General features: G+C 34.9%; 1 protein-coding gene across 14 annotated transcripts in view; it reads left to right on the plus strand.

Moving 5' to 3' along the window:
* The window catches only part of PSPC1 (paraspeckle component 1), a 63,971-nt gene that overhangs the window by 24,328 nt on the left and 12,046 nt on the right, over window positions 1-27,597 (plus strand). For 4 of the 14 annotated variants that reach the window (XR_012833392.1, XR_012833394.1, XR_012833393.1 and 1 more), the window contains exons 7-8: window positions 6,590-6,647; window positions 10,747-10,916. The exons of 7 other annotated variants lie outside the window; for them this stretch is intronic. Coding sequence is in view for 3 of the 7 variants with exons in the window: in XM_075742237.1 (XP_075598352.1) it covers window positions 6,590-6,647; window positions 10,747-10,916; window positions 14,206-14,391 (414 nt within the window). In the remaining 4 variants the exon portion in view is untranslated. Of the gene's footprint in view, window positions 1-6,589; window positions 6,648-10,746; window positions 10,917-14,205; window positions 19,989-21,654; window positions 22,116-27,597 lie in introns of those variants that run through there. 3 more of the 14 variants (XM_075742238.1, XM_075742237.1, XM_075742239.1) reach the window with 3 other exon arrangements.

Consider the following 27,597-nt stretch of genomic DNA (forward strand, 5'->3'; position numbering starts at 1 on the left):
GAGGAAGCTTAAAATCTTACAAGTCATGTTGAAACTAGTCTGAAGACAAAAGATTACTTGCAGCAATATCTTTTGAGAATAGTAGTAATGTAATGATTGTTCATTCTTGAATGTTTTCAATCCTTGTAATCAGATTGCATTAATAAGACTTTGCTATAGATGATGTTAGCACTCCAAGACTATGAGATTTACATTATAGTCTTTAGTAAAAATGTGTTGCAATTTCTGGGATCTTTCAGTCTCCTTGATGCTCACACATTTGAGGAGCCTGTAGGTGGTCTGTGGGCTTACCTCTTTTAAATGAACCTAATGGCTGTCTCTTTTGTATTAAATAGTATTTTCTTTCAGGGGATTATTAAATGTTGCTGATTAGTAAGGTGTCCCCTAAATGTCTTTGTATTGTGAGTAATATTAGTGCAATTAAACTGCTTTCTTTTCCAAAACTGTCAGTGGAGACCTGACTTAAACATCACATGAGGATTGATGTTTTGAGAGGAAGTCAACTTTTTTTCAGATTGGGGTTTTGCATGCACCTGTAGGAGAATGACTTAAAAAAAAAAAAAGCATATTGGGATGATCACAGTTATTTAACACCATACTCTCCCCAAAAAACCCCAACAACTTGCATATTTTGGAAACTAGAAGCTAGTTTCACCTAAGCAAAGAAAGATCTTAAACTGTCTTCCATCTTGCAAAGATCAGAAGTGGCTGGTATTAAAATAAAGGTGAATTTGAGAGAATGTGTAACTTCCTTTTTGAAAACAGTTTCTTCTAAATATGTGAGATAGAAGTGTTGAATATGTGTGTGTTCTCTCACACACAAAACTGCAAACCAATTCTATCTTTTCCAGTGGTAAGGGAAATGAGGGAAGGCCTCACAAAAGTTGAAGACCTTTCTTACTTGTTCCCAAAAGAAAAAGAGAACAAAGATGTAGCGCATGGAGGTTTTTCCCAAATACATTCCTATACTTTTACTGTTAATTAGTTTTAAAAGAAATTCCCCTATTTTAATAACATTGATACTTCCTTTACAGTCTTATTGAAATGATGGAAATATTTAAGAAAAGCATGGGACTAATAATAGTGGGGTTTTTTTCCATAAGGGAAATCGGGATTTTTTTTTTGTTGACAGCTGTAATTATCATTGTTGCTACCATTAGGAATGTTTTTCCCAACTTGCAGCATTCACTGGAATACATGTATCTGGATGTATTTCATGCAATGTTTATTCCTGTTTTTACGGATGTGATAGGTAGTTTAACACTTAGGGTTTTTTAATGGTGTAACTTAGTGAGTCATCTCCATCAATTCTATTTGTGACTTGAGTCACCAAGGAGGAAATTGTTTTTATCTGCTCTAGCCTCATTATAATGTTTTTCTCAAAGACCAAGTCCTGCTGACAGCTATTAAACCTAATGAAAATTCATTAGACTTTCTATGCAAAAATAGGACTGTGTAATTTACTGTGTGCTACATGTTTTATAGCTGCATTTACTTTATCTGTTATCTAGTTTAATGCATTTCCATGTTTAATTTTGTATGAAGTAAAGAGAACTTTTTTTTCAAACTCCGGGGGGGGAGCTAGCATTCAGTTCATAGAATTCTTTGGGTAGTTTAGGCTGGAAGAGATCTCTGGAATAATCTAGTATGACACCCAGGAATTAGCTCTGGATGTAGGTTGCAGTGCTCAGGAATACACGGAAATCTTGGGTTTTGAAAGATCAGTATTTTTCATTTAAAATTAGTTATTATTAATGCATGTGATGGAATAAAATTAACTATTTTGGGATATTGTAACTTTTGGATCTTCTATATAGATCTTAATCAATGGATAACCAAAGAGGGAAAGGTGACGAGGGGGTGGGTGGAAGAGAAGGCTTTTATTACTTTAATTCTTTGCTGGCAGCTTAACTTCCAATGAATTATTGGAGTGAAATAATAGAATATTTTGAGGAAAAGACAAATAATGCACAACCAAAACTATCCCCCAAATTCTTGTTTTGATTGCCAAACTAGCAGTTTTAACCACTTGTATGATTTATGTCTTTAAAATACAGGCATCTTTCAGTAAATTACAATTTTGTGTAAGGCTTAATGGTCTTAAGCCTCCTGGAGAGGCTTTTGGAAATAATTTTTCTTTTCTAGAAAGAACTTAATGAAATAAAACACTCTAGAAGGGAGAAATGAATTCTAGTAAGAGGTAGAGAAGTGTCATACATATTTTGACAAATAGAAAGTCTGCTAGAGAATAGAATTCAGTTTCCATGTTAATGAAAATAGGTGCGAATCAGCAGCACTGTGAATTACATTTTGCTCTACACACACAGCCTAGATAAAGTGCTAATTAAGTTACTGATTTTAATGTGCAAGTTTAAGTTTATGGGGTAAGTGTTCTCTTTTTTTTTTTTTTTTTTAATAAAGCATTTTTGTCATGCCGTGTCTTAGCATTATTTTGGTCACCATTCTTTAATTGAAAAGTGAGTGAATAGTCCGATGTTAATTGGGAAGTGTATCTCCTGGCCACAAACGCTTGAAGGAAACAGTATGATCTGTCATCTTAATATTTCTGTTTATCTTGCTTTTTGCTGTTCTAAAATATTCCATGCTGTATTTATTCCATACCATAACGTTTGACAGTTTTGTTACCATGAAGTTTTGTCTCCATCATTTGGAGACAAGATTTTTAATTTTCTTTGGGCTGCTGCAATTGCAAGGTCTGTTTCCTGAAAAAAGTAGTATTGGTTTGTCAGTTAAAACCCCCAAACAGTTTTATAACTACTTGTATTTTTATTTCCAGCATGAGAAAGGAATTGCATCTGATACATTCTCCTATATAAATTCTTAGGTGTCTTTTCAACACAGTTTCATGGTTTTATAGAATGAATTTAAAAATACACTAATATATTAAAAAATCCAGGAAGAATCATCTTGGCAGTTCTCAGAATACCTAGACTACTGGTATCAATGGTGATTGAGGTGTAAGAACGTTGTGCATGGTATACCTCAAATGCTTAAGAAATCTTGTTTCTAATACTTGTAAGAAGAGGAGAATTGATATTATATTATATGTCATATATATCTAATTTGAAAACTGGAAGTTCAATATTTCTCTGTAGATCTACTTTTTACAGTTGACGTTAAAATGAGTTGGAATTGTGAGGAAATCTCATTTTTAATGCTTGTATGTAAAGTAATTAGCAAGAATAATGCTATAGTTGCCATCATAGCAGGTTTTTTTCTAAAAGCAAATGATGTATCAGATTCATCAGATGAATTGCACCTTCTTGAGGTTTGTTTGCATTAGTGAGTTCTGAAGTATTTTACAAGAATCCTGCAAAAGAAGTCATTTGGAAAGCTTTCTTCTGAGTTGTGTAAACAATTACACTTTTACAGTAGGATGCTATTCTTTGTTTGCTTCCCTTTGTATTTTTTTTATCTTCTCAAAGGTTAAATTACACTTTATTACACATTCTTTGTCTTACACCTTTTTTTCCCCCCTATAATTGCATATCATCCATTTTTCTTGTTCTCTTCCAGTTTGAGTTGTTTTCCCAGGTACCAGGTGACTTCAGAGGTTCTTAATCGCCTCCCTACATATTTCTCTAGTAAAAGTTTAGCCCTCTCTTGCTGGTCAATTTTAACTCCCTGTTACCGGTAGCTATGGGTGGCTTCAGGGAAGGGGCTGAAGCAGGCTGCTACTCAACAGAAGAATGGGCAGTTGCATAGTGAGGAAAAGAAGCTCTGAGAAGATGCTACAGTTGTTATGTTCTGCAAAGGGATTGAGTATCCAAGAACGAAGCCCTCAGGTGGGCTGGAATATCAACCAGCCCTGGTTCAGCTACTGTGTCATAACTGCCTGTTGGTATTACTTTCTCTGTCATATTCTGGGCAAAACCCATGGAGTAATTGACCCAACTTACCTGCAGTAACTTGTTTATGCTTACATACTAAATAGCTGTCTGGGACATGATTTGTGTGGGGTAGGACTGATTTTTTGTTATCACCTGGACTGCTGCAAATACAGGTTTTGGCAAATTATCCAAGCATATATTTTTATAGTTGACATGGCAAACATTTAATTACATTAACGATATATGCTGTTAGTTAACATTTGAAATTGAGTATTTTCTCTCACAGGGGATTTAACTTAAATTTACTAATTCTGTGTTAATAGTATAGAAGAATTTCCTAATGCTGAAAATTCAAAAGAACGTGATGAGTTGTTAACATGCAACAGTAGGAATAATAATAATTCTTGTAGGCATGTTGATAGATTAACAGGCAGCAGAGATCATAAGGCACATTTATGGATCTTGAGTCTATAGCTGAAATGTTTTTTATATGGTAATAATTCAGCACCAAAGTTAAAGCTACAAAATGGCAAATAATTACTGAGTGTTTTTTGTTACAAAGGTTAGACTAGACTAAAAAGTAAAAATTACAGGTTCTGCCCCTCTATTTATTGCTAGGAAGAAGTGTAGCATGCTTTTTAAAAAAAGTGTACTAGCTTGCCAATGCTTCTATCCTTTGCAAAGAAAATGAGTTAATTTCTAGTAACTAGTACAGCTTTATAGCTTTATACTTAACATCCGTATCTAGCTGGTGCTTGGTACATTTAACATTAAAAAACCCACCAACTTCCAGTTGCACCTGTGATATATCAAGTAAGTTATGTGCAGTAGTTAAAAATCTGGTCCTTGCCTTCATAGCTGGAGTATCTCACAGCTGTTTGTGGCATGTCCTGTTTTCACATATGCACATACGCATGCGCACACAGTATGATTAACGTAAACTGATAGCCACAGTGTTTTTCTACAATATTGGGCTAGGGATTGACATTAGGGATGATCTACCACTTTTCCTTCTGCTGCTTCATGTCAGTGCTGAGGTGTAGGAGAAGACTAATATCAACAAGGTTGTATGCTGATTTTGTGACTAACTCATTGGTATCGATTTGTGGGTATGATTGATCCTAATAGAGCTGCTGATTTTACTTAAAATGTCAGTTGACATTACTGTGAAAGGTCTGACAAAGTAGTTGCATGTTCTGTTATAAAGTTGTAACGTGGGTTCTAGGGTCAGAAGACAAGGTCCTTAGTGTTCATCAATGGCCTTTCATGGCTGGACCTTAAAACCTGCCCGTGTCTTTCAGTTACGAGGCCTTTTCCTCTCCACTCTAAGCCATATTCTTTTGAAAATAGTGTATAATCTTCTTAAGTACATTTTCTATGTTAATATGAGTTATTAGAAACAAAGTTACTGACATGAGAGTCTTTCGTCGTGTATCTTATGACAATTTCCCATACCAGGATACTTTTACAAAACTATTGACTATTCTGTCAAATATTGGTGTCTGCTGCTTAAGCATGTGAAGACGGTGACTCATGTGGCATCCCAAACACGACTGAACAAAAAGCAGTTTTGTGAAACCGTAAATATACTATGAATGTATTTTAATTTGATTAATATTGCTGTTTAAAGATTGCTTTTAGCAAGACTGATTCATTTGCCTAGTATATGGAAATGTTTTCAAAGGACATCTGAATTTATATTCTTAAATCATAAGTGGAATGATTTTCAGAATCCGGTAAACTTTTGTTATTCTTGGCATATCTGTGTTCACTAAAGAGTGGAATATACATTAATTCTTGCAGAAAACTCATGAGAAAAATTTTTTTCTATAAGTTTCATTAGTTTTCATTTTGAACTGTGAATTTGTTTCTATTTCATTCTTTTGATGTAAACAGTAATACTGAAATCTCTTGGAATTATCTGTGATAGGTGTACTTTCTTTTCCCCCAAGTGATGATTTTTGCCACTCTGGGTACTGTCTTTTGAGTATTGTTTCACAGCAGGCCGTGGTTCATGATCAGTAATGTCAGAACTCTTTTGCTGTTGGATAACTGAGCATCAATTGAATCTGGATCAATTTGGTGTGTTACTTGTCTATTTAAATGCATGCTATATAGTTTATGTTGATACTACATTTTAATGCTGGTTTCAAAAGGATGGTCAGTATCTGAACTAACATCAACAGCATGATATAATTTATCAAAAAAGGGGCCATCACCAAGTTAAGTCAAAACTACTTGAAAAAAACCCGAACTCGCAGATTGCGTTTATATACTATAATTTAACACATCAGAGCTTGATTTCCAGTCAAACATTTTTGAGTCGTAAAGCCAGATTGACTGTATTACTGAACCACGGCCTTAAGGCAATACTGTAATAAGACCTTTATTTACAGTTAAAAAGTAAATATGCTTATTAATAAAAAACACTATGTGAAAATGTATTCATTTGCAGTTGATCACATAACTATTTGAGAGCTCTTGAGTTCTGCATCTGATAAATGAAACTTGTGATATTTAACCTTTAGCATTATGCAAAAATGTACAACATTACTATATTGAACTTAATATTCCATTTGATTTTATAAAACCAGGGGAGTATAGTTACTTTTCCTTGTACATTTTTGTAATCGATGGAGACTTTTGAAACTTGAAAATTTTTATTTTCATGGAGTAAATGGGAATGTTATAAGTTCTAAGAATGATAGGTTGACCATGAAAACTATGTTTACTTTCAGAGAGAACAGGAAATGAGAATGGGTGATATGGGTCCTCGTGGAGCAATAAACATGGGAGGTAGGGATCTGAAGGAAAAAGGCTTCTATAATCTAAAGTTTCTCTTTCTTTGGGACTGTACATGTTACTCAAGCACTATTAATTAGTGACAACTACTCTAAAAAAGAGTAAGCAGTGTTAGGAAATGAAACACCCTCACATATTTTGTATCTTTTATTGTTTTGACTGCATGTGGATGAAAAATAAGATGTGCAAGTTAAGAGAAACAAAAAGGCAGGGAAAGGTGATACTCTGAAAATTAATCTGATACAAAAGAGGAATTTTCTGTTTGGAAAGTATTTGGCGTTCTTTTGGAGGGACTACTTGTTCAGAGAAGTTGGGACTGTAATTCTGTGCAGTAAAATGATACAGAGCTTAGAATTGGTAAGTTCTTGTTAACATACCTGACAAAAGGTTAATGAATAATGTAGTTGGTGTTCTACTAATTTATTGCAAGTTCATATTTGCAAATATTCTCAGTTCATTTTTGTGACTTAAGATACTGTCACTGCTAAAAACTGTTTCATAATAATCAATGCGTATGCTTTGCATATGCAGACTGAAACAGTTTGGAATCTTATTTATCCAGAATATCTGCTTTTAAACAAGACTGAATATTAGAATATTTCTTAAAAAACCCCGAATCTTACTAAACTGTATTAACTCTTGGAGGTTTCCTGATGTTAATTTAAAATAAATCAAGATGATAATTTAAAGTTAATACTATTTTTGTGTATTTTAAACTTGAAAGTACTTATAAAACTTAGTAAATGTTGTCACTTGACCTTTTGAGTAATGTGAATTTATAGACAACTAAATCTGCTTGGTCCAGACTTTAAAATACTTTATCCACCATTTCCTTGCATTTATTAATTGAGACACATTTCTAGCTGCAAAACAGAAATAGGCTTTTTCTTTCAGTGAAGATGAGAAGCTTTAAAAATAATTCTAAAGGAAGACATTGTGAAGTTAATCTACAAATAATAAGATGAAGCATAAATTGTGACTAGATTATTTTATAGTTGTACTTTTGTATATTATTGCAGTCTACTTGAAAATTATATTTAATTAGGAGACTTTGTAAATATTGATACTGTGCCAGTTGTCCAGATCAACATGGTACACTTTTTGTGTACAGATTTTAAAGGTGTATTTCTAGCACAGCCCTCCTCGTCAGGTTTTAATGTTTAACAGTGATGTTCATTGTAGTCTTGTTTTGTAAGTTTTGTGTTATGATTTGATTTTAAACTTGAAACAAATGCTTTTAGAAATAAATAAAATTTTAGAAAGAAGTTGTAGTAAGACTGAACTACTATTTTGAAAAGGGAAAAATATGCATAACGAATAGGTAAAGATATTGTTTGTTTCCAGAGTATCTGGATTTTAGGTTAGCTTAGTATAGAGATTTCCCCCCCCCCCCCAGTCCATTAACAACCCCACTACTACAACCAAAAAACCCTGACCCCGAAACCCAGCAGTAGGCCTTTAAATAATAGATGTTTGATTGTCGATCTTAGCATCGTGTCTCAACATCTCTGTTAGAATTGTACCTTTATTTTTAACTGGCCTTTACCTGTGCCATTTGTAACTTTTCATCATGTGGGACAGTGGGGAGCTGTAATATCTTCAGTAATGGAAATAACCTGCATGATAGTGCTATGTGAAAGCAAGGTACCTCTGTGACGAATTTAATTAGTCTTGGGCTGACTTGTGCAGGACCCGCTCATTTTTACATTGTTTTCTGCGGCAAACAAATGCTGAGAGAATCTGTATGCCACATAATAGCACTTAGCTGGATCTGTAAAGCTGAGTGCAGCTGATAAACTTTTCAGTATGGGGAAAAAAAGGCTTTTTTTGGGAACTATCTCTGCATCGATGAGGATTATTGACTATGGCTTGTTGCCAGCTGTGCCAGACCTTGGCATGTGCAGTTTGGACACTTAGAGTATACTTTATCAGCCTTTCAGATTGTAGAAAAAGACTTTACTGTGTGCATTGTGGCGTGAATACTGATTTTCCATCTGTTGTTGAACTTGGTCTGGTGAATTAACTGCTAACATCAGTGTCCCACCAAAAAAGAACGGGCAATCAAGTGATTAGCTTTTAGGGTTGGCTTTGGAGCTAGGAGGACCTCTGAGGGATAGCTGAAATGCCATACTGGCCTCTTGCTGAAACTGTGCAGGGCCCCACTCTATCCTTGCATTACACTCCCTAGTCATCTTCCAGTGAGACCTGACTCTGCCTGAAACCAGCTTAATAAATACAGAGGTTTGATAGTATAGGTTGCTATATGTCACCTTGGAAACAATATGGTGCATTTGTATGATGCAGAGGATAAGAACTTTGTTGCAGTTGAAGGGTAAGTGAACACTATCTCTGTGTGGCTAGCTGGCTAAGTTTAATTAGGCTGGTAAGCCAGATAATTGAGCATTGACTGCTTTTAGTTAATGGCACTACTACCAGCACTAAGTGCTGCCATCATGATAGTCCTGCCTCTGAAATTAAAAGTTGTTCCTTATGTTGGCAGTTTGGACTTCTTTTCCATCCATACTTAGTCACTGAATGGATGACACTGAAAAACAGTTTTAGGGCATATTCAGCTTTAATTCTCTTGAATTGTAGCATAATCTTTCACCTGCTGCATGAACTGATCATGCTGGGGGGTAGGCAAGAAGCATCCAACTTGCACATACGTTTGCTTTGGTTTAGTGTTATGGGTCTTGGAGTTTCTAATTGGTAGGCTCATTTGAGTTCTGCTTTTCAAAAATGCAGGATTTTTCTCTAATAAACTTGTTTAGCACTTTACATGTGCTACTGTGTTGCATGGATTGTTTTTGCTAAGCAGCTTGCAGTTGGCATAATGAATATGATCAAACCCAGGCCTGCAATTTTAGCAGCAATGTCTTGGATACGGTGGTTTCACTGGCTGCTGTGATAGGGGTACTCAGGGCAGGTAATAAAAATGCAGTTTTGCATACCTGCAGATGGTCACTGTACTGTATCTCTGCTAAAAGGCCTGCTTACAATGATCTTATGTTTATTTTATATTGATTACTAAAGAAGTTACGGTTGTGATGAGAAGGTGAGAGTTTGATTTTTTTTGAAATAAAAATAACAAGTTTATTAATCTAGCAACATGTCAGATTTCTTTATATTCTTGTATGTTATGACTTAAAACGTAGGCTAGATTCTGAAAGTGTATCTTCTTCCATTATCAAATTTTGGATGTGCACTTTTGGCTGAAAAGAATGGATTATTGTCAGGGGTGGAGGAGGGAATGCATGACCACCAGTCTTAAAGTTGATGATATTTCATAATAGCAGGTGTAAATGTTATGTATAGTCAGTCTTTTTTCTTAGAACAACATGAAAATGTTACGAGGGCAGTTTTACCTACTTGTTGAGTGTGTTAGTGGGTACAGGCGGAGTGGTGTTTCCTAATGCAATCTTAGAGCTAAATGATCTCCTCAAAAGATGTTTTACTGTGAATCAGAATTTTGGAGGAGACTGCCCTGTCACTTTCAATTCTAACAAAACTTCCCTTAGTTTTCTGGTACTTTTACTATAATAAATTACATGTAAATGCAAGATTTATGTCATATTACAAATGATTTGTTGTAAAGTTGAGTACCATCTTTGTTATTGCTTTTAGATGTTAGACTAATATACTGTAAAAGTATATGCAGTTAACATAATACTGGTAGAACAGTTCTTGCAAATGCATATTTAATATGTTGTGATCCCTATAGAGCCAAGTTGCCTTATAGCTGCCAATTACTGCAAAATCACCTGAGATTTTTGCTAATTTGTGGTGTGTATACTGCATATGTATATGCTATATGAGCACTTCAATTCCTGCATAGAAACTGTACAGCTATATTTAGCTGTAAAGTTCAGGATTTTTAAATACATGAGGCAGATTATGTGATGTAAAATAATAGGGATTAATGAAAATCTGTTTAAAAGCAGATAATTGAGATAAATGTACAGTCTCAAAGAATATTTTTTTTATTTTAAGTATTAGAAGTCTTGTACATTTGGATTTTTAAATATTGTAAATTGTTTGTTTATTCTTGTAAAGTTCAGATAGGACAGCTCTAAGTATAGATTGTTTTGCATAGATGCGTTTAGCCCAGCACCTGCTGGTAACCAAGGCCCTCCTCCAATGATGGGTATGAATATGAACAACAGAGGAACTTTACCTGGCCCTGCAATGGGTCCTGGTCCTTCCATGGGACCAGAAGGAGCTGCAAATATGGGAACACCAATGATGCCAGATAATGGAACAGTGGTAACGTATCACAAATTTAATTACTTTGAATAGCTGTCATGTTTCATGGCCCGTTTCTGTTACCAAAGATATTTTCACACTGAGTAAGAGCATGTTACAGGTTTTGAATCTACTCAAAGTAATTGATAAAACTTGTTCATGCAAATAATTTACAACACAGGAGGGAAATGTTTATTTGATATTACTAGGAAAATCCTACTTCCCTTAGGAACAGGGTGAGTTCTTTGATCAGTAACCAGGCTGTAAATCGAGGTTAGAATGTACAGCACTTTGTGGCAAAACTGCACGTATGACCTGTTATGAAAAACTCAGAAGGAAATCACTTCTGTGAAGTGAAAGAGGAACAACATACCAGAGTAATCTGTAAATTCAGGCATTTGCTGTTTTTTCTTTTGTGAAACTAGTCTATGTGTTTGATTGTTGGGGTTTTTGATGAACAGTTAAATGTTGGAAGCTATGTAGTGTGAAGATATCTTTGTGTAAATTATTTAATTTTTTAAAGTGACTTTAGTGTTTTTTGTATTTCCTTTCTAACACTGTTGAAAACACGAGATTATGAGTAATTACATCACTTGGAAAATAAGTATGCCAACAGCTGTTAGGGATAATTGTCATATCAATACAGGAAAAATAATATTGCCCACTTGCCAAAGTTGGTAGGGAATGTCTTGTATACACCTGGAATTTTTCTATCAAGAGCAGATATCCATTGGGATGCAGTTAGAGCACTAGCCATTTTTGCTCTGTTCTCATAGCCCGTCACTTTTCCTAGCTGTAATGTCTTATGTAGAGAAACAACTATAAAATTTTTAATCTGATTTTTACATATTTTTCAGTATTATTGTGTAAATAGATATTGGGGATGTTCTAGTCATGGTGTGATAGAAAGGAGTATGTAGTATAAACAGTGACTCCATTGTAGTTTTATTGGAACACAGAAGCATTTTGTAGCTGTATTTTTTTATATATATATTTATATGCCTTTTCAAGATGTCTGTGATTGAGCAATCGGTATAATGAAGTTTGGACAAAATCCTTTGTTCCTTAGAGGAGAATGGGATTTTTATTGAGCACAAAATACACAGTAAGTTGGGTTTTTACCAGTTAAAGGAGAAGATCTCACTTCACATCATAGGAACCAGCTCATTTTATCAGTTGTATCATTTCTCGCAAAGCAGGGGGATGCTTTTCACAAAATACTGTTTTCAGAGATGCTTTTGCTGGAGACCGCTGTATTACTGGTCACCTCTGGAACATTCTCTTGTGACTACATAGATGCTGAAAAAGAGGTATAAGGAAAAGAACATGGTATTATCAATAATAGTATCTATCTCAAACTGTTGTTTTTCTACAAAAAGTCATTCCAGATATGAAAATGTAGGGAATATACTGAAACTTCAAAATACGCACATTTTAAAATCTTTTTTTTTTACTTCTGTTTTCTTCTGCATGCTACTGAAGGACAAATTAGATTATGCCTTTTTTAAAAAAAAAAACAACAAAAAAACAGCTTTCAAGGTTTTTAATTTGGGGGACAGGCCCCTACAGAAAGGCATAGCCTTACTATATTTTTCCTGTTGTTGCAAAGACACTTTAGAGGGCTCTCTGCTAAAGCACTGTAAGAGTTAATTTCAATTTCCACAGAGGGAAATGGAGAATATGCTTTATAGACAAGAAATACAGTTTTCATTTTTTAAATTGGATGTTTTTCTGAAGTCTTTTGGGGAAGATTGGAGCAATCTTTTTTGAAACATAGATTGTATTTGAACAGAACATTTAAAAAATAGCTCCCTCCCTCCCCCTTATTATAGGTAGTTAATTACTACAGTTTTCTTGTTAGCTGGAAAGAGGGGTCCTTGTAGGAAAGATGACTTTTTGTCCAAGAGTAAAATGGTAAATATTATCGGGAGTATGTGATAAGCTATTTGTTGAAATTCATATCCATTGCTAACAAGCTGACATGAGTTAAAGATAATTTTAAAATATTTTTAACCAGTGCTGCACATTTTAAGGTACGTTGGGGTAGTAGTAGATCTTTATGCAGCTGTTGAAGGAACTTTTTTCTTATTCACTGTCAAATTTTAAACAATGCACATAATACAACCATAATGCAAGTGGCATATATTTTTATCTATATAGATGAAATGGTGTTTTAAAATAATATATATGTAAATTAGCAGATTTTAGAACTGTTGAGCTTTACTACTATTACTGGAGTTAGACTTTCAGAAGAATTCTCTGATTCGGGCATATAAATGAAGTGCTAGTCTTGAATGTTCTTGTTGAACTCTGAATACCTGGGCGGTTAATGTAGATGTCTGTACAGAAAGAATTTTTTCTGAAAGCATAACTGCCCTCAAAAGGTGAACGAGTTATTTCAAGAACTGATTGTACCATATAGCTATGCTTTTAATGGTTTATGTTGAGGTAATGTTTTAAATTTCATCATGTGGGGTTCTATTTTTAAACACCTGCATAAAAACTGTAAGTGCTCAGATGTATGTTTTCTGTTTTAGGTCTTAATTGCTTTAGCCAAATTTATGGAAGAGCATGTACCTTTATTCATATCAGGCACAGAACTAAGGCAAATAAATGTGGAACATTAACTGGATTTTCATCTTCTATTGATATATCAGGTTAAGCTTTAGATATATATCAAAGTTTTGGTTTTTTTTTTTTAAACTAAGCATAGTCCAGTTATGCATTTTGTCACTAGTTGTATCGGGTTTTGGACTGGATTTTAAAAGTCTAAAGTGCCATATAAAAGGCTGACTCCAGGTAGTATGGACTGAAATAGCCACAGGTATGTGGGTATATGAGTCTTCAGGTTATATTGCTGTTAAAAGAATAAACCTACAGTCTCTAGAAATACAAAAGATGATTTTTTTTTTTCCTAGTTTAACAATGTTTCTGTGTCTTATTTAAGGGAGAAGCATTGTAGTTGGTATGTAAGGCAGACTAGGGCTCAGGTGTAAAATTATTCTTTTCTGTCTCTTCTGTTACATAGAGAATATTTATTGCTTCAGATGTGTTTGAAAGGATGAAGTTACATTCAGCATCAGAGTTGGTTTTAAGTTTTTAATTTTTAATTTACTTTACAAAGTTGGAGCATAACATTAGCGCTCTTTAATTTCCAGCTCTTTTTCCATAATAACTAATTGAATTGCTCCTTTCTTCCCTCTATGTGTGATCCTGATTCTGCTGGACTATCTGCTGAACTTCATGACAACATCACTTGTGGTTTTTGTTGTAACTCACATTTGGCATGTTCCAAATGGACTTGTATTAGCATAACGAGAGATTCCCTCAAGGAGGTCCATCACAGATGGGTTCACCTCTGGTTAGTAGAACGGGCTCTGAAACTCCTCAGCCGCCAATGAGTGGTGTAGGTGCCGTGAGTGGTGGACCTGGTGGCTTTGGTAGAGGAAACCCAGGGGGCAACTTTGAAGGACCTAACAAGCGTCGCAGATACTAAAACTTATTTCATTCCTTACTGTTTAGAAATTCCAGTAAAACTATACAGCGATATGCCTTTATAATTTTAGCTGTTATCTGGAAACGGTTTTATTGTTATTGTAGTCTTTAAAACAGTTTCTTTTGTAAAACTTTTTTTGTATTCAGTGATAGGCTTTGTAGTATAGAGCAGAAATGATGCAGATCATTTAGTTTAAATGTAAGGCAATGTGTTTGTGACTCTAGCAAAATACAATGTGTGACTATGCTGTAAAACATGCAGTTATCTGATTACAATAAAATATAACAATCACTTGAAAGGATTTTGGGAATGTTATTACTAATACTGGGTGAGAATAATTTTATGCTTAATTAAAAGTGGCATCATTTTCATTCTTAGGTAGATTTTACTGTGTGTCAAGAAAGTTCCATTTTTAATGAATCTGTTTAGCTAAACTGCATGTTGCAGTACATACTATGAACAATTTATAACACAACTGCTTTTGTTTATTTTGACTTTTGAAGAGCATCAAATTTTATACAAAGTGTTCTCAAGGATACTGTGTCCTTGCATCTCAGTCTCCCTTTGCAAACTTAGTCACAATAGTCTTATCAACAGAATATATCAGTTACAGATTCTTGGAAAATTTAACTTGGGGAAAGAAAAACCTTTGGAAAAGCAATCTGTATGTATGCTTTATTCATAACAGTATGAATGAATTTACCTAAACCATGGTTCTACAGAAGAAAAACTGTTGTGACATCTGTGTGTTCTACTGATCGTTGAAGTATCTTGCCATTGCCAGGAAGGAGACATTTGTGCAAGCTGCTTTAAAGCCTTCCACTGTGTAATGCATCATTTCCCCCAATGGTTGGTTTGAATAGAAACGAGTCTGTTATCAATTATTAACTGTTTAATTAGAGGTAAATACATGTTTTCCAGTTAAAATAATTGCTATAGTAGAGTAATAAGCATTTAGAAGCATTGCACATGAGTATTCTTGATAAATGTTTTACAGAATGATGAATTTGAAAAATACTCATTTCCAACACAACTCAGGCTAGGTTTGCTGATTGAGTCTTAAGATAAACTGATGATAAAACTGTTGGGAAGTTTAATATGATTCAGATTTTGTCAGTCGTGGAAGATGATGGAAAAGGCCTATTTGTTCTATTCCTGTAATGGCAAGAAAGTAGGGATATTTTTGGTAACTGTTGCATTTTTCCTGTGCAAAATAGTTGTAAAATATTAGTGTTCTGTTTTTATCAGTTCACTCATGTTTTCAGAAATAGAAATTACTGTAATTTATCTGCATGAATTGCTAAATTGATTAAAAACTGATGTGCAATAACATGATGCCCTAATGATATTGGAATGGTATGGTACATAGTGTGGGATGCAAGCAGCAGAGAGAGCATGTGTGTGTTACTCCTTAATATAGCAGTCATGGTCTTGGTGAATTGAATTGTGAGTAAATGGCTAACAGAAAAATAGCATTGCTGGCGTTTTGGAAGTACACCGTTACATAAATTGCCAGTGTTATATGGCTTAAAATAGAGATTGTTTTCATTTTCATCAATTCAGGAGTTACCACGTGTTGGGCCTTACCTGTGACATCTGTAACTACTGAGCATTTTCCTCTAGACTGTCTTTAATGTTGCCCTTTTTTGCTCGACTTGAGATAAATGCCACACTTCAGAGTTTGTAATGCAGTAGTGAGTTAGGTTTAGAGTCTGAAATACTCTTTCCCTTCCTGATACATGTACCATGTTACAGTACTCATTCTTCCAAAAAACCTGCAAATGGTTTTACTTAGCACACTGTTCCCAAGCCTCAACATTTAGGAAAATTGCTGTTTTTCACTAAGTTTAAACTAGTGTTTGCATATAACAACTACTTAAGCTCTCTGCTTTGGTGTACTGCATTCAGTTGAAAATGCAGTTTGCACCGGTGTCTAAATATTAGATTACTTTTGTGTTTTCTGCCTTTGTATGTGGCATTTTTATGGGGATTGAGAAAGTACTGGTGTGAGTTGGTAATTCTAAACTGTAAAGCTGTAAGGGGAACATGTTTTAAATATAACTTGAACTAGGTTCAAGAGGTCTGTTCAGTTTTTCAAAGGAAAAGGCTGTGTCATTTAGTCCTTTTGGCTAACTCCTGTATATTTGTTCAAATACTGAAATCTTCATCCTTGTATTATTCAAGTATGTTTCAGAAGTACATTAAACATACCAAATCTGCGAAAAGTGATTCATTCTTTCTTTGCCATCCTCATGGTATTTTAAGTGCCTGTTTGTTGCACTGCTTTTTTGCTAGCAAGCAGAGCTATGTAGGTATTTGAAAGTTTTTATAGATTTTAATATTGTGATTTTCATTCCATAGTTGTGAGCTACCCTTCCTGTAAAACTCTTCTTGACTTGGATGGCTCTGCTTGCATGGCTCTGTAGCGGTGGGTTTGTCTGCTGTCCTTACTGCAGAAAATCATCTAATCTCTTTTTAAATATCCATGAACCGAGCCTTTAAGTCCTAAAAAATAAATACAAAAATGTTGAATTGGGCACGCTTTAAAGATTTCATGAAGAATTCCTTTTGTAGCTGCTGACAGGCTGCCAAATTCTGCTGTTAAAAGCTTTCTTAGGGCTGCCTGGCCATGTCGATTGTATACAGCTCAACAGTAAAGGCAGTGGTTTTTATTTTTCCGTATGTGGTAGTAACTGACTCTGGCTATAAGATAAACAGAAAATTTTGTTAGAGAAGGAATGGTCCAAATTTGATTCTTAAAAATAGTATGTAGATGTGGCCAAGCAGGATTTTTGCTTGAAGATGATGCCCATGTGCTGGAAGTGATTAATTTTTCTTGTTCCTCATCTGGCTGATCAGTTTATCACTTTTTTTCTGTGTACACATTTACTTAAGTTTTTAACTGTCCTTGGTCTGTTTGACTAGAAAGCACAGTGAAGTCCTGACTCTTTCTGCTATATGCTGTGGTAGAACAAACTTGGAAAGGGTATGAAATTGACAACTCCTATGAACTTACTTTTGGTTGTACTTACTGAGTTTTTACATCATTCCTGAAACTGCAGTCTAAAGTGCTTAATTTTCACAAGATACAATTGTAATATTTAAAAATAGCAAAGCTTTACTATTCCATTTAAGTAAAAGAAAACACACCACCACCAGAATCCAGCTTGTTTAACTGCATTTGCATTTATCACCTCAGTCATTTGAAGGGGAGCTATTTGGCACTTAAAATCACCAAATTAATTTTGATCGTGAGTTAATTTCTTTGTAGTTTTGGCCGGTGTGCTCATTAGATAAAGCACATCGATGTCTTGGGAAACTTGGTGGCAATTCAGATCTACTTGACTGGATTTATTTCCTAAGAAAGATACTTAGAAGTTACTTTGGATTATCTAGAAAGGAAATTCCTGACCTTAAGTTGTTTTATTTATTGTGCACATCTATTTTATCCAATTGGACACAAAGATATGATTAGCTGGAGACTCTTACTAGAACAAAAGGTTAAAATAGATGGCAAGAAGACAGTATGAACTAAATGTTACATTAAATTAATTTTAACCATAATCCAGTAGGATTTCGTAGTATGCATTCTTTGAGGAACATTCTGGTCTAAAGTATACTGTCATGTTTTAAAATGTTAACACCAAACTCAGTTTTCCCTTTTTCCAGTTTTGATTTCAGATTTTTTAACTTGAAAAATAGAATAATCTGTAATAAATTATTTTAAAGGATACTACATACAAATACATTGACTTTTATGAAGTACTGATTGTTAAACAATCACAAGCTGCCTCAAGGTAACTTGGCTCAAAAATGCTGAAATAACTGATCTTAAAGGAAGATTCTCAAGTGAAAAACAAAACCCCTTAGGCCTTTTGAAGGGAGAATATGCTTTGACGTGAGATGTTCAGCAAATGAGTGGTGTGCTCTGGCATGAAGCTCGTTTTACTTAAGCATGTTGTGGAAACTAATTTTTTGCCATACTTCTTAATATATATATTTTTTTTTATAAAATTTGGATCATAATTCTTCCCTTCTCAGTGAAGACAAAATATATTATAATAGAACTATTAAAATGGCAGGGAAGGGTGGGTGGCAACTGATGGGGTCAGTTTACATCTGACCACAAATGTGAACGGATTCTCAATCTCATTCCTGAGACTTGAAGTGATGCATATCCATAGGGGCTTTTACAGAGTCTGCATCCAGCACCTCATGTTAGCTTGTGCTTGGGGCCAAGACTGGGGGACTCGAGAGAGCACATATTTCAAATGCAATTTAATTGTCTTCTCAGGAGGCCTGAATTTATTAATTTGGGCACTGTGCTATCATTAAGATGCAGAACCATCTTGGGATTTGGTGCTTTCCTTGGGCTGTTAACTCACTTCTAGCATGAGGGAATATCAGTCCAAACTTCCCTGATTCTTGAATAGTGAGTGTGGCCTATGGAAAACAGTTTGGACATTACTCCTTTAGATTATTGGCTATTCAGTACTAGTTTAGTGGCAAATGATGAACTGTATTATCCCAAAAGTATTTGTTTTCTTGAAAATCCATTCAATGAAATGTGAGAACTTAATAGAAGGATTGACTAGAAACTTGCAAAACTTAATGTCAGATGTAATTTTTTTGCATTGGATTGGCTTTTTGTTACTCTTTGGGTTATACTGTAAAATATACTTAGTAGGTGGTCTCACCACTTTGGTGTTTTGCTGTTATGAAGATACCTGATTTGTTAATAGTTTAGGGTTTTTCCCCATAAAATATTTTTTAAGTCATAGCTATAGGCATTTCAGGTTTGTTTTCACAGTAATCCATGACATACTGAAGTTTATCAAAATTAAGTTATCTAGGTCTAAAATGTAAGTTGTAGAATGGATAAACTGAATGTTAAATTTTTATGTAAACAATACTTTTGATGATTTTTTTTAAACGTATGGAAACAAGCCCTCAATGTGTTTGTTTTCAGTGGGATAGATTTAATAGGTCTTTTCCATCTTGAACTTCCTTAAGCGACTGTGAGAACTAATATAATTGCAATTTGGAGGCATTCATATTAATGACCTCAGCCTGACTTTTAAAAGCAGTAAGAGATGGGTTTCCTCAGAAAAGCAGTATAGAACTGCAACCATTTTTTCCTAATTGAAGGAACTCTTCAGAAAAGTTTTAAGTTCAGAGATAAACATAATGTACTTATAGGTAAAATATTTTTTAAAAATGCTTTTGTATAATGATTATTTTATACCCAAATCACATTAAAAAAAAATAAATCTTTGTAGCTGTGGGTAAAAACTTACTGATTTGTTTGTAGTCCCTCGAATAGGGTATAAAATGCTCATAATAAGAGGTTTGAGATTCAAAAAAAGAACTCTGTTACTGCATACAGATGTTGATAAGTTTTTTGCATTTGTTTTGCGAAGTGGTTTGTCTAGAGCTTCTGTTGTTCCTAGCTTTACTAGTGTGCTTTTATATCTTAATTTTTGTAGAGTAAAGTATAGCTGTATAATTTGATGGAATTTACATGTTAACATCCTGCATACAGTTAAGTGCTTGACTTAAAAGTATAGTGAGAATAAAGATACTGTTCTTGCCTTTAACTTTTCAGTAAAAAAAAATCGCATAGACCCTTGAACAGGAATAAGTGTGAAGAGTTCTGTATGTAAATTGAAAAAAGATGAGGGGAAGAGGGAATAAAGCAACATAATAAAAATGGGAGAAATGTGGTTTAATTTTATATCTACAGCAGATTCACAAAAATAAAGTTTGTTATACATGAGAACCACAAGCTAACTAATTTTTAATGGAAAAGATGGAAATACCAGTGCCATTAATGTCTTGGATTTTTTAGTTTGAGTTTAGTGTTGTGCAGATGGCTAAGGAATATCAGAAACCCTGAATTGAATTAATTTTCTAAAAATTTTAATATTCATGGAACGTAGAGGAGAGTCACTGCAGTTGGGTCTGTTTCTTCTGTGTTGTTGTTAGAAAATTGTTCTGTGTGACTTGAGTTTTGTGGCTGAATACAGCAACTGTATGCAGCGTACACACCTCATATTGTTGTAAGTATGAAACAGCTGATTTTAAGATTGTTTCCCTCTCATCAAACCAGTGAGACTCCAGTCTCACACCTGTGTGTCATAGCCAGAGAAGCACCAAATAGAAGACGGTGTAAAGGAAAATAAAACAGTGACTATTAGTAATTATGGGATAGAATTAAGATATTTTCATTAGGTTTTTGCTTTAATTTCGCTGTAATAAATTTTTTATTTATGTGAAAGGGAAAGTAATTTTACTGTAAGTGAATGTTCAAAAGCAAAAAAACCCCACCAATGAAAACACCCCTCCAAAAAACCCCCAAACACCCCAATGCCTAACCCCACCCCAAGCAAAACAGGTTTTCCCTCTTTAAATAACCACATATACTTAAGCAAGTTGAAAGAGGAAATGTAATAAATCTAAAAAGATGTAAAAACCACAGGGGTTTATTCTAATTCTTTTTGCAGCTGTTTGCTCTTGGTGTGTTGGGCATTTTAATGTGTTTCCCTTTCTAAAAGTTTCATTATTTGCTGTAAAAGGATTTATTCTGCAGTGTTATTACTAAGCTTTAAATATTTTTATCTAGTGTGAAATTGCAGGAAAAACCCTGCGTAAACCAGCTATTGCTGTACTGTAGAATGCCAGCTGGAAGTGGTCTTTCAAGCTGCTTACAAATGTTTTAAATATTTGTATGCTAATGGCAAATTTGGAATCTTTGTGTACATACTTAAAATAATTCACTACATGCATTGCTGTAGATGGGAATAGCCCTTTGCCCTCCTTGCTGCTTGATCCTGCCTGGTTGTGCCATCCTTGCATCTCTGTGCCCATGCAGTGAGCAGCGTAAAAGAAACCCAGTGAAAAGTATCAGTTGTGCTCATTTTGGTGGGGAAGGAAAGAACAGCAAGGAGTGGGCAGCAGAGCGAGACTCTTCGACTGTGCGGACATAGGTTAGTTTGTGCTGTATCCACGTGCCACATAGAGAATGTAGTTCTCCTATGTATATGCTCTCATTAAGTGAGTGTCGATGACTTTTCAGTACTTGTAAGAAATACATAACATAGAACAAATTAAGAAATACATTGAGGGCTTTAGATGTCTGAATAGCACATTCTTAGTGATAGTTGGCCCAAGAGGGCAAGTATTTGAAGTAATGAAGAAAAAATGTACACTAAAATGTTGAGTCAAATTATATGTGAGCTTGACCTGTCTGTTCACTTTCTGCAGTTGCCAAGAAGGTTATATGCAAGCCAGTAAAATATGGAAAATAGTGTTCTTCGTGATTTCTCCGGGAAAGATGATATACAGAGTTGCTTTAGAGAAGCAAGACTATTCACGTGTACTTTTTCTTTGAAGAAAATACGTAAACTGCAATTGCAAAGATGGGAAATACTGTCTTTTAAAATGCTAACGTTCTTCATTCTTTGATACAATAGCACTTCATTGTTCCGTATATTACGTTCCACTTTTAAGGGACAGAGCATGTGAAAGGTAAGCTGCAGCTCCAGTTTTAACCAACTTCAAATCAAAAGCCTTTTCCAGAAGGCACAGAAGGAAAACTTTAATAATGAAACAGTAGTTTATCTTCAGTTTTCCAGTGTGGAGCATTGTGCTTCTAGAACTTCCAGCATTGTATCAGTAGCAGTTCCACATGCGACATGTGCAGAACCAGAGCTGTGCCAAGTAATCAAATAAAGTTTCTGCCTTGGTGTATGAAGAATGCAGTTACGACATTTCAAAAACTGAATGTTCAGAGTTTTGAAAGAAAATGTATGAAATAATTGTCATATATTGAATTACTGGTTTAAAAGTGAAAATTATGTCAACTTAGCAGTTGGGATGGCTATGCTTTTAGAACCATTTCGGTATATGTGCCAGTTTCATTGCCATGTTATGCTTTGTGTAGTTTTTGTAATATCACTTAATGCATGTTCAGCATCATTCTTCCATCACAGTTTGTGTACAGTTTTATATTTTATTCACACTGCTGAATGTGAATGTCTGTAGAAGGGGGGGTACTAGAACATTTGTTCGGTATTATGTAACTTGTTTAGGAGAGTTTTTCATTGCTAAACTTGCTTTCTGTTTTGTGTTCACTCTGCATGTTTTGTGCAAAATACGCTTTTTCTATTGCATATGGGGAAAAATAGCAAGTCATGAAAATGTGTTTATTAGGAAAGTAAACAGAAGTCCTGGATGCCTCTTACTGCTTCTAAAATGATAGCTGGCTCTGGAGAATAAAATTACTTGATATACTTTTCGTGCATGATTACATCTAGATTTTTTCCTGCTTACGGCCCACTTCAGTATTAATGTTAAAGATAAAAAAAATTCTGAGTTTAGTTTCCATAGACTATCTGGTTTTAATCACAAGCATGTGTACAAGACAGTAAATTAATCACAAATTACTTGATGTTTGCTCTGAATAGTACTGTAACTCCCCAAGTTGTATTAAACATAAAAAACATAATTAGTTTGAGTTTCATCATTTTTAAAGTGAAACTTTAACAATTGTATTGGGTGAGAGTAAGCCAGTCCACTGGGGCGTGGGGGAAAGTGCAAGTCTGTGGAGAAATCATGCTCTTGTTTTCAGTTGCATTACGTCACCGGGCATGCGTTTTTTTACTCTAAATTGGGACCATTGTGCAAAACTGTTTGTTATAAAGACTTAAGAAGAAATATAATTCATCACAATATATCTAGGTATAACTATTAATTCATTGTTAGCATCTTAAAAATAGAATTGGTTAGATTTGGCACTTGTACTTTACTGGAGATGATAGCATGTAGTGTGAATATTAGAAATAGAATAATTCAAGTGATGGTCATTACTGAAGACTGATATGTTGGGCCTTTAAGCCTAGTTGCATAAAAGCTGATCTTGAGCATTATTCTTACTACCTTTGAAATTAATTCTTTCATGTATCATTTTCTTCTTCCAGTTAACCATAAACCTGAATTTCTGAGGTGACTGTATTTTTGGGAAATAAATACTGATTTTAAAATTCTCTGCCCAGAACCTTGCTACTACATTTGCATTTCTGCTTTATTGCTGTAGTAGTCAGAGAAGTACTCACAGGTTTGAAAGTGTTCATCTAGATTTGGGGGGCAAGGGTAAGGGATTGATCATTGTGTGTTGCTTAATTCATGAGGCCTCAGGTGGGAAAACTGGTAATGTGAAATCTTCTTCATATTATTGTAAAAAAAAAAAAAAAAATAAAAAAAAATTCTGCCCAGTGTTAAGGAAGCTGAATGGTGTATCTTTAAAGAAGATGGGAAAACTATTTTACTAGAGATCTTAAGTATTTATGAAGTATTTGAGCTCTACATCTTTCACTGGTCTGAGATTGAGGACATTGCGACTCAACCCTAACCTTCCATTAGTATTACGGTGAAAATTCTGCAAGCTTCTGTAAAGCTTTAGAAGTGATGTGAGGCTGTAGTGTGATTTACTGACTATAGGATTGGGCCAAATCATTCATCTTTGAAGACTGTCACTGCCCTGCTCTGGGTATCCTTATCTATTCCATTTAGGACTTTGTTCCCTATTCTGTATTCCAGGTTTTATTTTACTGTAAAAGGCTTTAACTATGTGGATAATGTGGAAGATAAGAGCTCTATAAAGCTTTATTTGGGGGTTGTAATACTAAACTTGATGGAAATGGGTTAATGGAAAGAATCAGATGTCAGATGCACCGTAAAACCAGTTCTTTATATGATTTGGCAAGTCATTATATACCTCTTCATACATGCTTTGTTAGTATATGAATATCATGTATGTGTTCTTAATCTGTTGCCTTGGTAAAAAGGATCTATGGCTCTTCCTGGGGCGGGGGGAAGACTTCGTTCTGGATTAATCTAATTTTAAAGTTTCTCTTTTGTGTAAATCAATACACAATAATTAAGTGCCAATACATGAGAACTTAAAATAGATAGGTACCCTTTATTGACTCATAGGCATGTAAAAATACTAATATGGAAAAGTAAAAGTAGGTAAGTGCTCTTCATGGATTTACAGATGGGGGAGATAGTAATGTGGAAGAGCATGAAGGTGCAGTTTGACCTCATCTTTCAGTTTGTTTCTTCCAAAAGTTTGGAAGCTACCGTAGCATTAAAAACCCCAAATACGACTTTTGATAAACTTGATCTAAAGTCCTTAAATTTTGTTTCAGAGTTCTGCGATAAATGAAACTAGTTCAATGTAAACATGCGAATAAAATACATGTTTTAATGGACAAAATAAGTCTGAAAGCCTGTATTTCATTAAGATGCAGAGAAGAGTAATGTTATTGGGGAGTTGGCTATATTTTCTTGTATTTTTAGTTTTTTGTCTACATAACCTTAAAGGAACAGATGTGGAACTTTATTAATGACACGCAGGGAGAGGCTGAACATACAAGACAAAATTGTGCTGGGAAAGGACTGAAGTTCAAATATGTATAACTTAATGTACTGATGCTTCCAATAGAGGACTTCTGTCATGAATTTAGAGAGCTCCTGCTTAAAAGACAAATGCTGCCCAAATCTGGTCCTGTTCTTCTTGCAGGAAAATGTCATCATTGCCTTGATCGTGACAAAACAAGAATAGAACTATCAAGATTTAAGTTTATGAAGAACATAATTATCTTGCCACAGTGATGAATCCGAGTAGTTGAACAGTCCGCACCTGAGGTAGCTTGTCTGCTGTTTGGGTACATGTAGAGCTGCATGACTGCTGTAACCTGCCCAGGACTTCAAATATGGTAGTGCCTTCGGTTATTTCAGCAGTTGCTTCACCTGCCTCAGTTAATGAAGTTCCTTTATGGCTACGAGGATGCTTTTCAAAGTCTTCATCTCTTCTGCTTAGCAAATTTCAGCTGCACAGTAGCAGCTACCCCAGTTGGGGGTTGAGTGTGATACAGTCATGGAGCACTTCAATCAGCATTTGCTGTTGCCAGCTACAGTCGTCTTAGTTGACACCTTTTCAGTCATTGCAGCATGCTTCCAAATGTTACCTTTCATGAAATACGAATGTGGCATTCTCAGTAACGTTTTGATTGAGCAAGCTTGAGTAGAGACTTAAGAAATAGTAGATACAAATTTTCAAGAAATACAAACCTGTTAGACTTGTACTGTCGATGACACAAATTCCTTTGATAATTCAAAGTGTGTTACAGAAAAGGAATCTGTTGGATGATTAGTTCAGTCTGATTTTGTAATAAAGATGCAAAGGCCTGGTTCTGCTTCCAGGTGCTGAGGTTCATCTTTAAACTATTTGGATATCTGCATTTATTTTAGTTTACATGGTGTGGTGTAAACTAGAATCCCTCAAAATCTATGCACAAATACACCCTGTCAGAGCATACTCAGCAGTTGGATGCTGATGAGATGTGAGATTTTGCAGAGCTGAGAATGAAAGTTGACTGAAATAGGTTTTTAAGTAAGATGGAAATAAAGTTATGAGAAAGCAACAAGGTTGAGCATAATAGGAGAGCAAACTACGGACTCTTTGAACATGATCCATAAAAAAGTAGTGGAAGAATTTGATCACAGGTAAATGTTCTGTAAACCTTTCCAAGAAAATGATGCATCAGTATGCAGAACTTCGGTTTGAAATGTGGACTTCATTGGAGAAGCTGCTGCTTATGTGGACTTTCTGTTTCAAGACAGCAAATGATGTTTGTAGTGTGTTAGAATGGATGTGTTTTCCTTGTGTACGCCAAAAGTCACAAAACAGGTAACTGAAGTAACAAACTTGTATGTTCTAGTCTGTGCTCATAAGCATTTTCTCATTAATGTGTTGATACTTACCAATTTGTCACCTGACATAATTTTGATAACTTATTTAAAAATATCTTTAATATGAGAATTACAATATGAGGTTGTATCTTGAAATCTGGATGAACCATGATGAAAAATAGTGCCAACAGTCAGTCTCTTCGATGCTCAATATTTTAGTCTTGAATATAATGCCAACTGACTGCCTTCGTATGTAAGATGATGACAAAAGGAAGTTCCCTGTTTCTTACCATGTGGTCTTGGCTTAGCCCTGTGTAAGCTTGGTTTTATCATTAAGGCCTTTGTACTTTCTGTTTGCAAGTGAAGAAGGTTGTAGCCAGCTGGGGTGTCTTAAGGGAGGTAGATGGTGGAAGGGTTAATTTTAATAATAGTGCTAACACACACAGAGATGCCTGATAGTTAAATCTGTTATTCAAAGTTGTAGTTATTCCTAATACCGTGCTTTTCAGTCATCTTCATTACACGTTAGCAGGTGCTTATGGAGCTCTGTGCATTTGAGAGCTGAAACTTAATGCTTTTTTTTAATGTTTGATAATCATTTAGAAAGTTATTTCACTTTGGGTAGGAACAATAACTTTATCTTGCAGGTAGTAACCACTTCTACTAAAACAAGGAAAGTAAAATGGTAATAGAAAGTTGAGATAAATCTGAGTGCAGCATCAGCAATATGTCCAGTTGTGCAAGTAGAAGACAAAAAGACAAGTTTGAGTCCCAGCTTGCCAAACAGTGAAGCTTCTACAACAGTAGCAAGTAGAGAATCTCTGCTCTTCAGTTTTATGCGGTTGAGTTCACTGCGTATTCTGCCTTAAAAATTTTCACAGGTTCCTTGGTGGTGTTACGCACAACTTTCAGCCCAGGTCTGAATAGTAATCTGCCTAGACCGGGCAAGTACAGGCTTGGTTTGTTGCATGGACTAGCTATGTCATATTGAAACAGATCTGCATCTCTACAAAACACAAGTTTTCATGAGAAACGGTACCTTTATCCAACATTGCTTTGCTTTTTTTTGGAAACAGGTAAGTCTTTATGTCGGTGGAGCAGTATGTGATAAACTGCAGGGTATCCTGCAAATGCTTTATTAAGGCTGTTCTGTTGTCTTTGTTTTGAAATACAGATTCCATTTCAGGTCTATTTCAAATCTAATGCAAGATTTTCTTTTTTTCTACCAAATACGGCTTTATCATGGTGGAAGCTAGAAGAAGGTGTTCTGTATTTCTCATAAAGTTGTCAGAGGTAAAGATTGTCACCCAGCAGAGTTAGCATAGGAAGGAAATTACTTAATTGCACAATTACCGAATCTTTTGACAGGACCAGAGGCAATGGGCACAAACTGAAAAACGGGAGGCTCTGAACATCAGGCAACACGTTTTTAATGTGAGCGGGACTGAGCGC

This window comes from Balearica regulorum, chromosome 1 (genome assembly GCF_011004875.1).
Source record: "Balearica regulorum gibbericeps isolate bBalReg1 chromosome 1, bBalReg1.pri, whole genome shotgun sequence".
NCBI classification, from domain to species: Eukaryota; Metazoa; Chordata; class Aves; order Gruiformes; family Gruidae; genus Balearica; species Balearica regulorum.